The 12,322-nt window shown below is 42.0% G+C and overlaps 1 protein-coding gene across 1 annotated transcript in view; it reads right to left on the reverse strand.

Moving 5' to 3' along the window:
• Positions 1-1,043: 1,043 nt before the first annotated feature.
• DCAF1 (DDB1 and CUL4 associated factor 1) overlaps positions 1,044-12,322 on the reverse strand; it is a 51,018-nt gene continuing 39,739 nt past the window's right edge. The window contains exons 13-22 of the mRNA XM_019631303.1: positions 11,119-11,243; positions 8,894-10,157; positions 8,130-8,328; positions 6,603-6,685; positions 5,999-6,083; positions 3,217-3,450; positions 2,536-2,629; positions 1,963-2,067; positions 1,664-1,737; positions 1,044-1,160 (exon numbers count right to left, since the gene is read on the reverse strand). Coding sequence (XP_019486848.1) covers positions 1,044-1,160; positions 1,664-1,737; positions 1,963-2,067; positions 2,536-2,629; positions 3,217-3,450; positions 5,999-6,083; positions 6,603-6,685; positions 8,130-8,328; positions 8,894-10,157; positions 11,119-11,243 — 2,380 coding nt within the window. The remainder of the gene's footprint in view (positions 1,161-1,663; positions 1,738-1,962; positions 2,068-2,535; positions 2,630-3,216; positions 3,451-5,998; positions 6,084-6,602; positions 6,686-8,129; positions 8,329-8,893; positions 10,158-11,118; positions 11,244-12,322) is intronic.

Consider the following 12,322-nt stretch of genomic DNA (forward strand, 5'->3'; position numbering starts at 1 on the left):
TTTGGGAACGAAGCTAACAGAAAGCTATTCCATTAGCCCTAACCAGGGAGCATAATTTACCAAAGCTTAGGGGCAGGATGAGGGTGAGAGAGATGGCAGAGCAAACGGGGAAGTGTGCTGCTTCTCATCCGACGGCGCCTCTCTCCTCACCCAGAGCACCTGTGCCCCTCAAGAGGAGACAAAGCACCAACACTAAGCCATACCACAGTGCAAGAAAAATCAGAAAATGAACCCGAGATCCAACAAAGAGACATTTTACCTCCTTTAATATCTGCAACAAAAAAGTAAAATCCTGGTCATTCATTTTCAACTTTATATTACTCACCCAGCAAAGAATATTTCTCAGATTAGACACAAGAATTTGGCCTGGAGAGTGTACACTTGAAAAAGGAATGTGGTTATGAGCCCAGTAAACTGAAAAGATCTGCCAAAACTCTTCAGAACTGATACTGACACACCACACAGGCAAGCACCTAACATGACATGACCATAATTTAACACCCCCAGGAAAAGGAAAAGCAAAGACTCTATGGGACATGATACTATCGACCCACATTTTATAAATGTTTAATTTCTCAAAAGCCTCAAAATATTCTCTTTACCTATAAACTCCACTCTTGACTCTGAAAACAGACTCTGCTATGCCATTAAACTAAGACAATGCAAACTAGAAGTTTTTAAAGGTGAAGCCATTTCTACGATCTCAGCAGAGTGACTTTTCTGATTTGGATTGACACTGGATATATGGGAAGCCAGAAAGGGCAGGCATTGGTCCCAAGGGTGAACTCAAGGAAATCTCTAAAACAAAATCAGAGATTGCTAACCTACAAATTAATTTACACTGGAACGCACAGGACCATCAGGTACTGGTTAAAGTTTTGTAATAACAAAATCTATTTTCTTCTGAGTTTCAGTGATCAAGGGCACATGATAGGCCTTCAGAATATGCCAACAGGTAGCAAAGGCTGATCTTAAAAATAAAAACCCAAAGCAAAATGCAGAACAGCACGGCCTCTATAAAAATTGTTCAGCAAAAAGAAATCTCAAAGCCCACTGACCTGGTCTTCCTCTTCATCCTCATCCTCAGCCAGACGCTGCCTGCCCACTTCATACAGCCTGCACACGGTGTCCATGTTTAGAGCATCCATGCTGCTTTGGTTCTGAAACAGAACACCCAGTCCACAAGGAGCTGTTAGTTTTCAGGAGGCCCACACCCGTACCTCAGCTCTGAACGGCACCCATGCACCTTGACCCTGGAGCTATCAAAGCTTCCGAAACCCAAGATTCTTGAACTGACTCTAAGGACACAGGGAAAGGAAAACAGGATGAGAAGGCTTGGGCGGTGAGGGATATAGGCACAAGAGAGATGCATCCTTGGAACAAACCTGTCTTGCTCTGGTGAGAGATCCAGACACCTCTAAAACTGGGATGACGTGTGAGTCCAGGATAACAGGAGACAGGACTCTCCACACTGTTTTATACTGGCATTCTTCTTACTATTTCCCTTATACTGTATATTTCCCAAACCCCATCAAATCAATCGGTTAGCAATAATCTACCATCAGGAATGCATCAACTTTATGACATATATGAGAAGAAATGCCTGTAGTAAAGTGATGCTGAACATCCCAACAGAACAGCAGCTTCTGCTGGCTCCCTTTACCTCAATGACAGCAAGGTAGCAGTCTTTGGTGTCTGTACACAGGTCAAAGATGTTCCGTTTCACATCAATAGTCGCTGGAAAACAGAATGTGACAAGACTCGGGATTGGACTATTGCTGTGACCTTAAAACCAGCAGCTTTTTCTCTAAAGGAATCCAAGGTGATTGCTCATAAATATTTCCATAACTCCTCTGCTTTTCAATGAAAAATTACAGTCCTCCCAGAAAATGGAGGATCATAAATAAGGAACACCAAAATACGACAAAATGATATGATCAAGGTCTGCCCCTTTGAGCTTACCTATAGGTTTATAGTCGGTTGCATTAAATGTTCGGAAGGATGACCCAAAAGGGCTTTTCATCCTCTCTTCCATTAAGTCATCTTCATCATCTGCCTGCAACATAGCTAGTTGGGAGGGAAGGGGGGGAAGAGGTTGGGGAGCGAAACACTATTAGAATCAGATATCGCTCCTATTCACAAGTGTCCTCCCTGCACACCCCAACTAGTTCGGCAAACACTAACCTCAACCCCTCGTCTAGCTCCGAGCAAGTGTTACAGGTGAGGGCTCACATCACAAGACAACAGATACAAAGGTTCTTCTTTAAGTTCATGATACACATGGGAAATTACTGCATGAAATTCCTTTCTATACAAGACTTATTTACTTGTTCTCTTCAAAGCCAGTGGCCTTTTACCCTAAATCAACATTACTTTCATCTTCTGTCATCATTTGTGTATCATTTTATCTTTTATGCTACAACTTTCAAATGCTTTCCAATTCACATTTGAGAGCATTTTCCAAAAAGGAAGTGTCAAACTAAGTGAGTGGGGAGAGAAGGGAGAAAGAGAAGAATGAAGTAAAAAGCTTATTACCTCCATACATCACTGTCCCCGTGTGGTTGAATACCACACGACACTGATCCAGAGCAGGAACTGTGTGTAAAAGATGAAACGTGCGAAGGTCCCACTAGGAGGGGAGTGGTTAAGAAAAACTGTTGTACATAATAAAACTTCTGATATAACCTCATAGGAGAAATTCTGAAATACCACATTTTCCTCCTCCTGCTAGGTGTCAATGTTTTTAAAAAGTCAGTGAAATGAAGGTAAAATAAAAGCATGCAGAATTCGTTACTGAATAACATCCCTGAAAATCTCCTCCAGTGTCCTCATATACATGAAAGCTACATTAGTTCCCGTCCTCTCAACAGTAGCACTTCATTTTACTCTTATGTCTAGCAACTGATTTCTATGCAGCAAGAGTAAAATCCTCCTGAAGATAGATAAAAGTCAATTCAGTACTTGGGGAAGTGGAACGCAGGAATAAGGTCACTCTTCCCAACACAAAGAAAACGTGCTGCTACGGGCACCACTAATTCTCAGCATCCACACAAGTGCACTGGAGAGTCACTGACACTTCAGACCAAGGGAGAGGCACCAGGTCATTACCTGTGTGGTACTTGTGTGGATACTCTAAACAGGTATTAACAGAAAAATAACTTATTTCTGCATCACAAACTAGACAAATAGAAAGGAAGACGCGGGTGTAAAGGATACAATCTCAGTATTAATGATGACCTCCAGCCCATTCGGATGGAAAACACCACTGATATTCATGTTGAACTTGTCAAACTTGTGGATGGCCTGTGCGGAGCGGACATCCCAGAGGACGCCATCATTTAAGACAAGATCATCTGTAGGGTTAAAGGTGGCACAGTTCCTCTTGTAGTTGTTGGCAAGATCTGGGTTAAACAGAGTCAACAGCTTGTTGCCAGTCTGAATATCATAAATCTTTAGAGAAGAAGGGGTGGGAAGAGAAAAATCAGACCAATCCATCCGTTGAAAAATTCAAAGAGAACCTGTGTAAATATCGCTCCCATGCTTTCCAAAACCCACCAAAATTACAAAAGCCCTAATATTAAAAAATAACTGGAAAGTAGGAAGACCACACCCATCCAAGAAAAGTTTAAGTGCTTTGGTTCCCATTCAAGGTTTGAAAAGTCTCCACAAGTAAGAAAATGAGAAGTGAGACTGCAATAGGGATAAGACAACCCTCTTCTTCCCCTCCCCCTTTCAAGAAACAGAAAATGTTTCTAAGACTGAAACTGAGAAATTCTGCATATGGATTAACCAACAATTACACACAGAATACTCTTAAGGGTTACTTTTTGGAAAAAAACATCAATGAAATATCCTTTTCTCCCTAAAATCTCCCCATGTGCATATTTTGGCCCTACAACACTAAAAGCTCCGAAGTCTACAATGTGCATCCCACGCAGAGACCAGATCTTTCCCATCAGCTGACAGACATACTGTAATGTTTCCAATCTTTTTAAAAATCCTCCTTTAATACAGAAACAAATAAGGAGACACCACAAGTAAACAATCAAACAAATCCAGATCATGGGACAAGACAACTAGCCTGGTCTCTTCAAAAGTCAATGTCATGAAAACTGCAGAAATGGTTCTTGGCTTTAAAACATTAGTGAGACATAACAACCAAATGCAATATGTGAATCTTGGCTGGATCCTGGTTCAAAAAAAAACAAAAAAACATTTGAAACCAAACACATCAGGAACAATCGGGAAAACTGAGTATGGAATGGATATTAGATGATATTTGGGATTTACTTATAAATTTTCTTAAATATGATAATAGAGTGTAATTATATAATAAATATCCTTACTGTTAGGATACACATGCTATAAGACTTAAGGATAAAACATCGTGATGTTTGCAACTTACTTTCAAATGATTCAGAAAAACACACAGGAAGAAAATATGGCAAATTATTGAAGAATCTAGGTGGCAGGTATATGTACTATTCTTTCAACTCGTCTATATATTTTAACATTTTCAAAAGAAAAGTTTGAGGAAAACCCTCCCTTCACCACCCGCTGTGTACACCTCTCAAGATACTACCCACTTCTCTGCTGTTTTTCAGCAAAACACTTTAAAAGACTTGTCTATACTCAGTGTCTCCATGTCTCTCCTCCTGTTCTCTCACGATCTCACTATAATCAGCTTTTCACCTCAGTGCACAGAACTAGCCCCTGCCATGGTTAAACAATGACCTGCATGTTGTTAAATCAAAGGTCACCTCTCGATTCTCACCTTAAGCACCTAACCATCAGTCTCTGACCCACTGATCAATCCTTTCTCGAGCTCCGCCCCCCCCACCCCCACCCCGCATCGTCTAGGACACATCTCTTTCCTGGGCTCTCCTGCTGCCTTACTGGACACTTTCTGGTCTCCTCCCCAAGTTCCTCCTCGCTTGGCAACTTCTAAATATCGGCACGTGTCAGGACTCAGTCCCTACACTTCTCCAGCTTCCGTAATGACCTCATCCAGATTTAGGGCTCCAATACTATCAACATGTGGACAGCTCCTCTATTTATATCTCCCACCCCAGATCTCTCCCTTCAGCTCCCAATTTATATATTCAACTGCCCTCTCCTACCTTGAATGTCTAAAAGAAACATAAACTTCATGTGTCCAAAACCCCAGGGCCCAGATGCGTCACTTGTCATCAGCTCCGCCATACCCACCCGGCCTTGCCTCACTGCAGCTCTCATGTGTAGGCTGACACAACACCCTCCTAACTGGAAAGTGTGCTCCTGCTACTCTCACAGAAACCAGACTCACATTTTAGGAATTTTACACCGTCATGTGTCCTGAGTTCACCCTCCAGCGCCTTCATCTCACTCAGAGGTACAGCCAAAAGTCCTAACCTACCAGACACTGCATGATCCCTACTGACCTCAACTCTCACCCTCTCCTCCCCCTCCTACCTCCCAAGTAAGAGCTATTCCCTTGCCATTCCCTCTTATAACACTCTTCCCCCACACATCTGCATGACACCCATACTTCCTTCAAGGTGCTGCTTAAACATTAACCCATCAGTGACACCGACTATCCCAGATAAAACAAAAGTGCCTCATACCACTAACAAGCACTTTCTACCTCTTACCTTGCTTTCTTTTCTTCAGCAGCACCTACTACCTGATATACCATAGAGTTGCTTCTTTACTTATTGTCTCCCCAATGAGGCTCTATAAAGGCAGGGACTTTATTTCATCTAAAATTTAGTATTTTAAAACACCTGCTGTGTTAATGACATCTTTCTCAAATTGCCAGATTAAGTTCCTGTTCAGTTCTTTTACATTTTTCCCATATAGCTTAGAACTATTTTATTACCCTTCTAGAGTCTAACTGGAAAGAATATCTCTGAGTAATTTCTAGTCGACCACAGGACTTAAGTCCTCACATTCAGTCCAGGAAATTTCAGCATGAACAAACCGGCATAATCAGTTTGAAAGCAGTGGATTCAGTACTTACATGGGCAATATCTCCTTTTGTGCCTATGACCCGATCTTGAGAGTGCTTACTGAACTCAACATAGTGATCTTCTGTGAAGGAGTGCCTACGGACAAACAGAAGTCACGGACCTTCAGGACATACTTGTTCAACCAACTGAAAATAAAGGTGATGCTCAGGCTCCTGCCCAACTATACTCACCTGAAGATTCTCAGCTCCCAAAGAGGAAACTATTGTACACTTAAGATTAAAAAGGAAATTCTCTCCATCCAAGTAGATCCAAAATAATTAAAGGGAATTATGTGGTTAAAGAAATAGCTAATGAGGCACAATGTCTTTGAAATATGCCCCAGCAAAGAGTATAGCTATCATACTCATTTGTGAACATAAGAAAATAAATAGATGTGCCACTGTAGAATAGAGAAGGGTCTGCTGTGTGATGGGCATGTATACACATAGTAAAAATATCCAGGGATTAAGAAAGATAAAATCTTATTAAACATGAGACACAGATGAGGAAGAGAGAAATTTAGCAATAATTCACAGCATTCCTCTTCTCCCAAAACGGGAGCATGATTAGGCAAGCTGTAAAAACAGAAAGCAGGTTGAAAAGGTAGATACATACTTCATATCAAATACTGATTTCATTCCCCAAAGTGCAGACAGAGGCTGGCTCCAAGTAGCAGATGTCAGCAGCAAGGACCCGTCCTAAAAGGAGGAGGAGGAGGAGGCCCAAGGTCAGTGACCATGTGTTCACATAAATGCAGACGTCACGATCTGTGACATCTTAAAATACAAACTTAAAAAATACTGTTGGGGGGCTGGCCGAGTGGTGCGATGGTTAAGAACTCGCTTGGGATGCCAGAGGGCCCCGGTTCAGATCCCACATATGAGTGCCAGTGACACTGCCCTCCACAGCTAAGATGCTGAACAACAGCTCAACCTGGAGCTGGGCTGCCGTGAGTCGCCGGCCACGGCGTAGGCTGCAGTCCCTGTGGCAGTGGGTTGCCATGGGCTACCGTGTGTAGCCAGCAGCCAGCGTGAGCGGCCAGCAGCCAGCGTGAGCGGCCATCCAGAAGCCAGCGACTGATCTGCCTCGCCCGGGAAGAGTGCAATGATGGTGCCAGCTTGGGGCCAGTGCAGCAGCGTCCTCCACAACTAGACTGAAGAACAAAACTACAGCAACTTGTCTGTTCCCCTTACCCCAATTCCCCAGCGCTGTTCCCATCCCCCCAATTCCCCAATAAAAATCTTTAAAAAAAAAAAAAATACTGTTGGATTATAAAGATAACAGAAAAACTCCCAGGAACCAAGAAATGGTCAGAATCTACTAGGATTTAAGTACCTGCAGTATCCTAAGAAATAACTAAATTTAAGATAACATTAAATCCTCCTAACCTGGTAACATAAAATACAATAGTTTCAAAGGTAGGGGGAAAAACAACTTGGAAAAATGTCAGGATGGTTCCTCGTTTCTTAATATTTGGCCATATTCCTCAGTCTCCTTCATCTGAAATATCAGTCAACTGAAAACATGTTAGACTTTCTAGCTAGGACTCCTAAAGGTCTTTTGAAGAGAAAGCCCAATAAAGGGTGAGTGAGCTTCCTTTACTCTAAAATCAGGGAAATTATCCTAAACAGTTCTGACTTTTAGGAATAGCAAAGGTGTCAATTCCATTCACAGAACAGTACTAATAAACTATGACCCACTGGAATCATATAATGTTTGTTTTCCTAAAAATTCATAACACTTTAAGATTTGACATAAAAATAAAATTTTTGTGATCATAGTTGGTAGTTTCAGTTACCAACTGAGGCAAATTAAAATAAATAAACACACACACAAACGCACGCACACACACACACACACACCACCACCCCCTCCCCCCTCGGTCTTAGAACAGGATTGACAAACATTATGTAGAAGGCCAGATTTAGGCTCTGAGGGCCGTAGGATCTGTGTTACAACTACTCAACTCTGCCATTGTAGCACAGAAGTAGCCACAAACAATACATAAACACATGAGCATGGCTGTGTTCCAATAAAACTTTATGTACAAATACAGGCAGCCAGCCAGCCAGCAAACAGGCCCGAAGTTCACCAACCCATCTTAAAAGAATGACTAAGAACAACGTAGGACAGGACCCTCACCCTGGAAGGCTCAAGGTGTGTGATGGCTGAGTTGTGACAGTTATAGCTGGCCTCCTCCTGTCCACTAAACACATTATAGAGCTTCAACTGCCCAGTGCAGGTGCCAAGCATCAGGAACCGCTCCCGTGCTGAGAACGCACAGCAAGTGAAGCCACTCTCATCCTCATTGGCTTCCCGGAACACTGAAATAGGACGGAACCTAAGCAAAAATAAAGAGAGAGAGAAACAGAATCAGAGACAAAGAATGCGCAGGAACTCAGGAAAAGAAAACTGCTAGGACGAAAGAAAAAACACAGAGCATTTATGTTTCAAATGGGTCTTCCAAAATATCAGTGACCTTTAGTAGTTAATTTTCATTTTAAATGAGAGCAAAGGAATTCCACTTACAAGTTTAAACAATATAAAAAATTCCCATGTTTAAAACCTGTAATCCATGACCTTTACATGAGATTTTATAAAGAACCAGAACAGGAGACAACTTGAACCAGCACAGAACAAGTTGGGGAGCCTAGAGACAGCATGTTCCATGGGTTCTTGGAAACATACTAGTTGTAACAAGAACACATAGTTTCATATAAATATATTGCCAACAATCACACAAGGAACCCATGTTTGACAAAAGGGAGTACAGTCACATTGCTCATCTAGTCACACAAAAGTGACAGTCACTGGTATTTCAGGCCAATAAAGGGCTATGTGAACTAATCACTCTATGTGACACGGCCCAAATCATTCCAATCCCCAGGGAGGTGGCCTCTCCTTACCTGCTAAAGATAAGGTGCCTATCAAAGCATCCGCCATCCACCCCGCCATACTTTGGAAATGATGCCCTGCGGTTTAGCCTTGAGGTAAAGTTTATTGGCGCTTGCCGCCTCTGTTTTGGCTCAGGACATTGGTGAGGAGTAAAGAGAGAGAAAGGTGGGCAGGTGGCAACTGGGTTCTTGCAGCGCGCATGCTGCTCTCTAAGATATTCTGTGATGATACTGTCCAGCGTAGGTGGGGAAGGAAGATGTCTGTCCAACTGCTTTTTTATGGCTGGGCTTTGGCTGTAGGCGCCATGGTCCGACTTCTGCCGCAACACTCTGATTTTCCTGCCATTGCAGGGTGATGGTCTCTCTCTGATAAAACTGATCCTACCAATCAAAGGGGAGTTGCCTGCATAAGACGGGCCAGGCAGAGCTAGTGAACCCTGGGGGGGCCGTGGCTGAGGATGGGCAGTGGGGGCAGAAGGGGCAGTGGTACCCACAGCAACATGGCTGCCCAGTCGAGTTGCAATGCCATTGGCGATGCGAGGAGTTCGGGGAAGAGAGACAGGAGAAGCAGCAGCAGTGACTGGGGTGAAGGCAGAAGAATGGGAAGCAGCAGTCATGGGCAGGTCGGCCTCTTTTGTCAGCACGGTTGCTGTCTCCCCAAGCCCTTTAGAAATGAGATGGTTTCGTATCAACAGAAGCAGCTCTTTCTCAGGGAAGGAGATCCTTGACTGGGCAACAACATCTGCTTTCTGCAGTCGTGCCAGGGACACATCAGTGCCAATGAGAAGTGGCTTTCCTGACACCCGTTCAATGAGTTCAGCAGCATACTTGCAGAACTTGACATGGTCACTGCGCTTGTCCTGCAGCACAGGCTCCTTCATCAGCTGCTGGATCTGGCAGCTGCTGAAAAGGGGCAGTTTGCTGATAATCTGCCGAACAGTGCTACTTCGAGACAGGCCCACTAGGGCCTTGCAGGCCAGGGCCCGGATCTGGTCTGCATCTGTGATGGGCATCTTGATGGACAGTAAGGACAGGAGCACCTTGATGCCATTGTTGGATTGGACCACATTCCACATCTTGGCCAGGATGTGCTCACTACTTTTGGGAGTCTGAGGCAGCTTCCTCCGAGGAGTTCCAGAGATAAATTTGCCAATACTGGAAATTCGGTTATCCGGGCCACACACACAATTGATGATAATTTGAAGTGCTGACTTCTGGATTTCAGCATCATGGATAAAGAACTCACCCTCAGCTACTCCCAAAATAATGCTGATACCTATTGAGGGAGGGGGGACAAAACATTTTATATTATCCCTCATAAAACTAATGGTCAACTTCAACAGTTGCTTCAGAGTCAAAATTTAAAGTTCTATTCATCTTGTTCCACTTAAAAGAAAACTACCACACCTTTTCTAAAAGTACAAGGAAATATTTGTATAAAACATAATCAGTTCTACTATAATGTATCTTTATGATGCAATACCTCATATGCAGTTGTTAAATAGGGGGATGATGTCAGTATTATATGGAACTCACCAAGGTTTATTTGCAAATTTTCCTAAGTAAGGTGAGCAAATATAGTGGTACTAAATTAAAACCTTCAGCAGGAAACAAAAAGCCCTCAGCCTGGCTGCTACAGTGGCAGCAGAAACCTTTCTGCTATATATGAAGAAAGTTAAAAACAAGTGGCTAAACTTTGGACTTTCTCCCCAGAGTGGTGCACCCCAGGACCCTCAGCCATTCACACTACTTTCCATGTTCATCTTAGGAGCAGCCCTCATCACCCTTGCTCTTAATAAAGTGTATTTTCAAACAAAGTGTATTTTCATTTTTGTGTATGACAGCTTTTATCCATTATGAGCTGCTTGTCAATTACTGATTTTATTAGAGCTCAGATTACAAAGTTGCTTAAGTTTTTTACTGTCCCCAACCATTTTTCCTATGAACCTTATTTTTAGCACAAGGCTCTGCAGAGTACAAGGTTTTCAGGAATGTACATGTACCATGATAGCAGATATGTCCATACCACTCAGAAAACCTGAGTTCATATAAGGGAGAAAACATGACTCCCTTATATGAAGCTGTCTGGCATGCCTGAGAAGGGATAGACACGGTACCCTCCTATTACCTTCTGTTCTAATACTGCAAAATTAGGTCAGGTAAGTAACCACAACCAGAAGAGAAAAGGAAAACAAATCCAGTCCAAGCAGTAACAAAAATGGGAAGGTACAACCTACCTACAGTGGAGACAGTGGAGCCAGCCTCATCCAGCACATCCACTGATTCTGCCAACTGGAGCTGGATTTTTGGCACAACAGTAAGAATAGCCAGGACATCCAAAGCAAAGCGCACAGTGTCATTCCTGGACAGGAAGAAGAATTAGTCAAAGAGAAATAGGATAAATTCACAGAAACAACACAGTTACACAGAGAGGGAGACAATGGATCAGAGCCACTACCTGTTGGCTCTATCCCTAGTCATAACAGCAAGAAGATTTGTCAGTCATCATGACATTACTTTCAAAAAACGTGAGGATGGAATTTTCACCTATAAAACTGCTATGATTAAAAACAAAGGATAATCCCCAATTTTGGTAAGGATTTACAGAGACAATACTCTCAAATTTTTGGTGGGGGGATAAATTAAGGCCCTCTTTTTAAAAAACAATCTGGAAATATGAAACAAGATTCTTAAAATGTTCATAACCTTTAGCTCAGGAATTTCACCTCTTGGAATCTGTCCTAAGGAAATAATCAGAAGTACAAGCAAGTATTTATGTATTAAGATGGCCATTATCGTATCATTTAAAATAGTAAAAGAATTAAAACATCTACAGACAACAGAAATACATGTGTTAAATTACAACACACTCACACGATGAACTAATCCACAGCTATTGACAACTTTTCAAAGAACTCTTAAAGGACAAGGGAAAAGGCTCAAAATATAACATTAAAGAAAACATAAGATATAAAATTTAAAAATGTGACAACACCATGTATTGGCAACAAGGTAGAGAAAGGAAAACTCCCATATACTGCTGGTGGGAGAAGACAATGGTAAGATCATTTTCCAAGCAACTTGGCAGCAACCAACAAAGATGAAATGCAGACACCCTACAATCCAGGTTGTACATACACATCATATCCTCCACAGACTCCAAAAGGTGGTTCATGGTACCATTTGATAGCAAAAAAAAGAACCAAACAAATAAAAACCCCAAACACTACATGTCTATCAATAGGAGAATAAACTGTAGATAGAAATACAAGAGTTCAAATAAACATCAATATGTATAAATCTCAAAAACATTAAGGGTGAAAAAGCTGCAAATGATGCATACAGAATAATATTTACATAATTTATAAGCATACAAGAGTACTATATTATTGTTTATGTACACACACAAATGTATAGTATAAAAAATATGAATGGAAACAA

Source organism: Hipposideros armiger, unplaced genomic scaffold, assembly GCF_001890085.2.
Source record: "Hipposideros armiger isolate ML-2016 unplaced genomic scaffold, ASM189008v1 scaffold_990, whole genome shotgun sequence".
Taxonomy (NCBI): domain Eukaryota; kingdom Metazoa; phylum Chordata; class Mammalia; order Chiroptera; family Hipposideridae; genus Hipposideros; species Hipposideros armiger.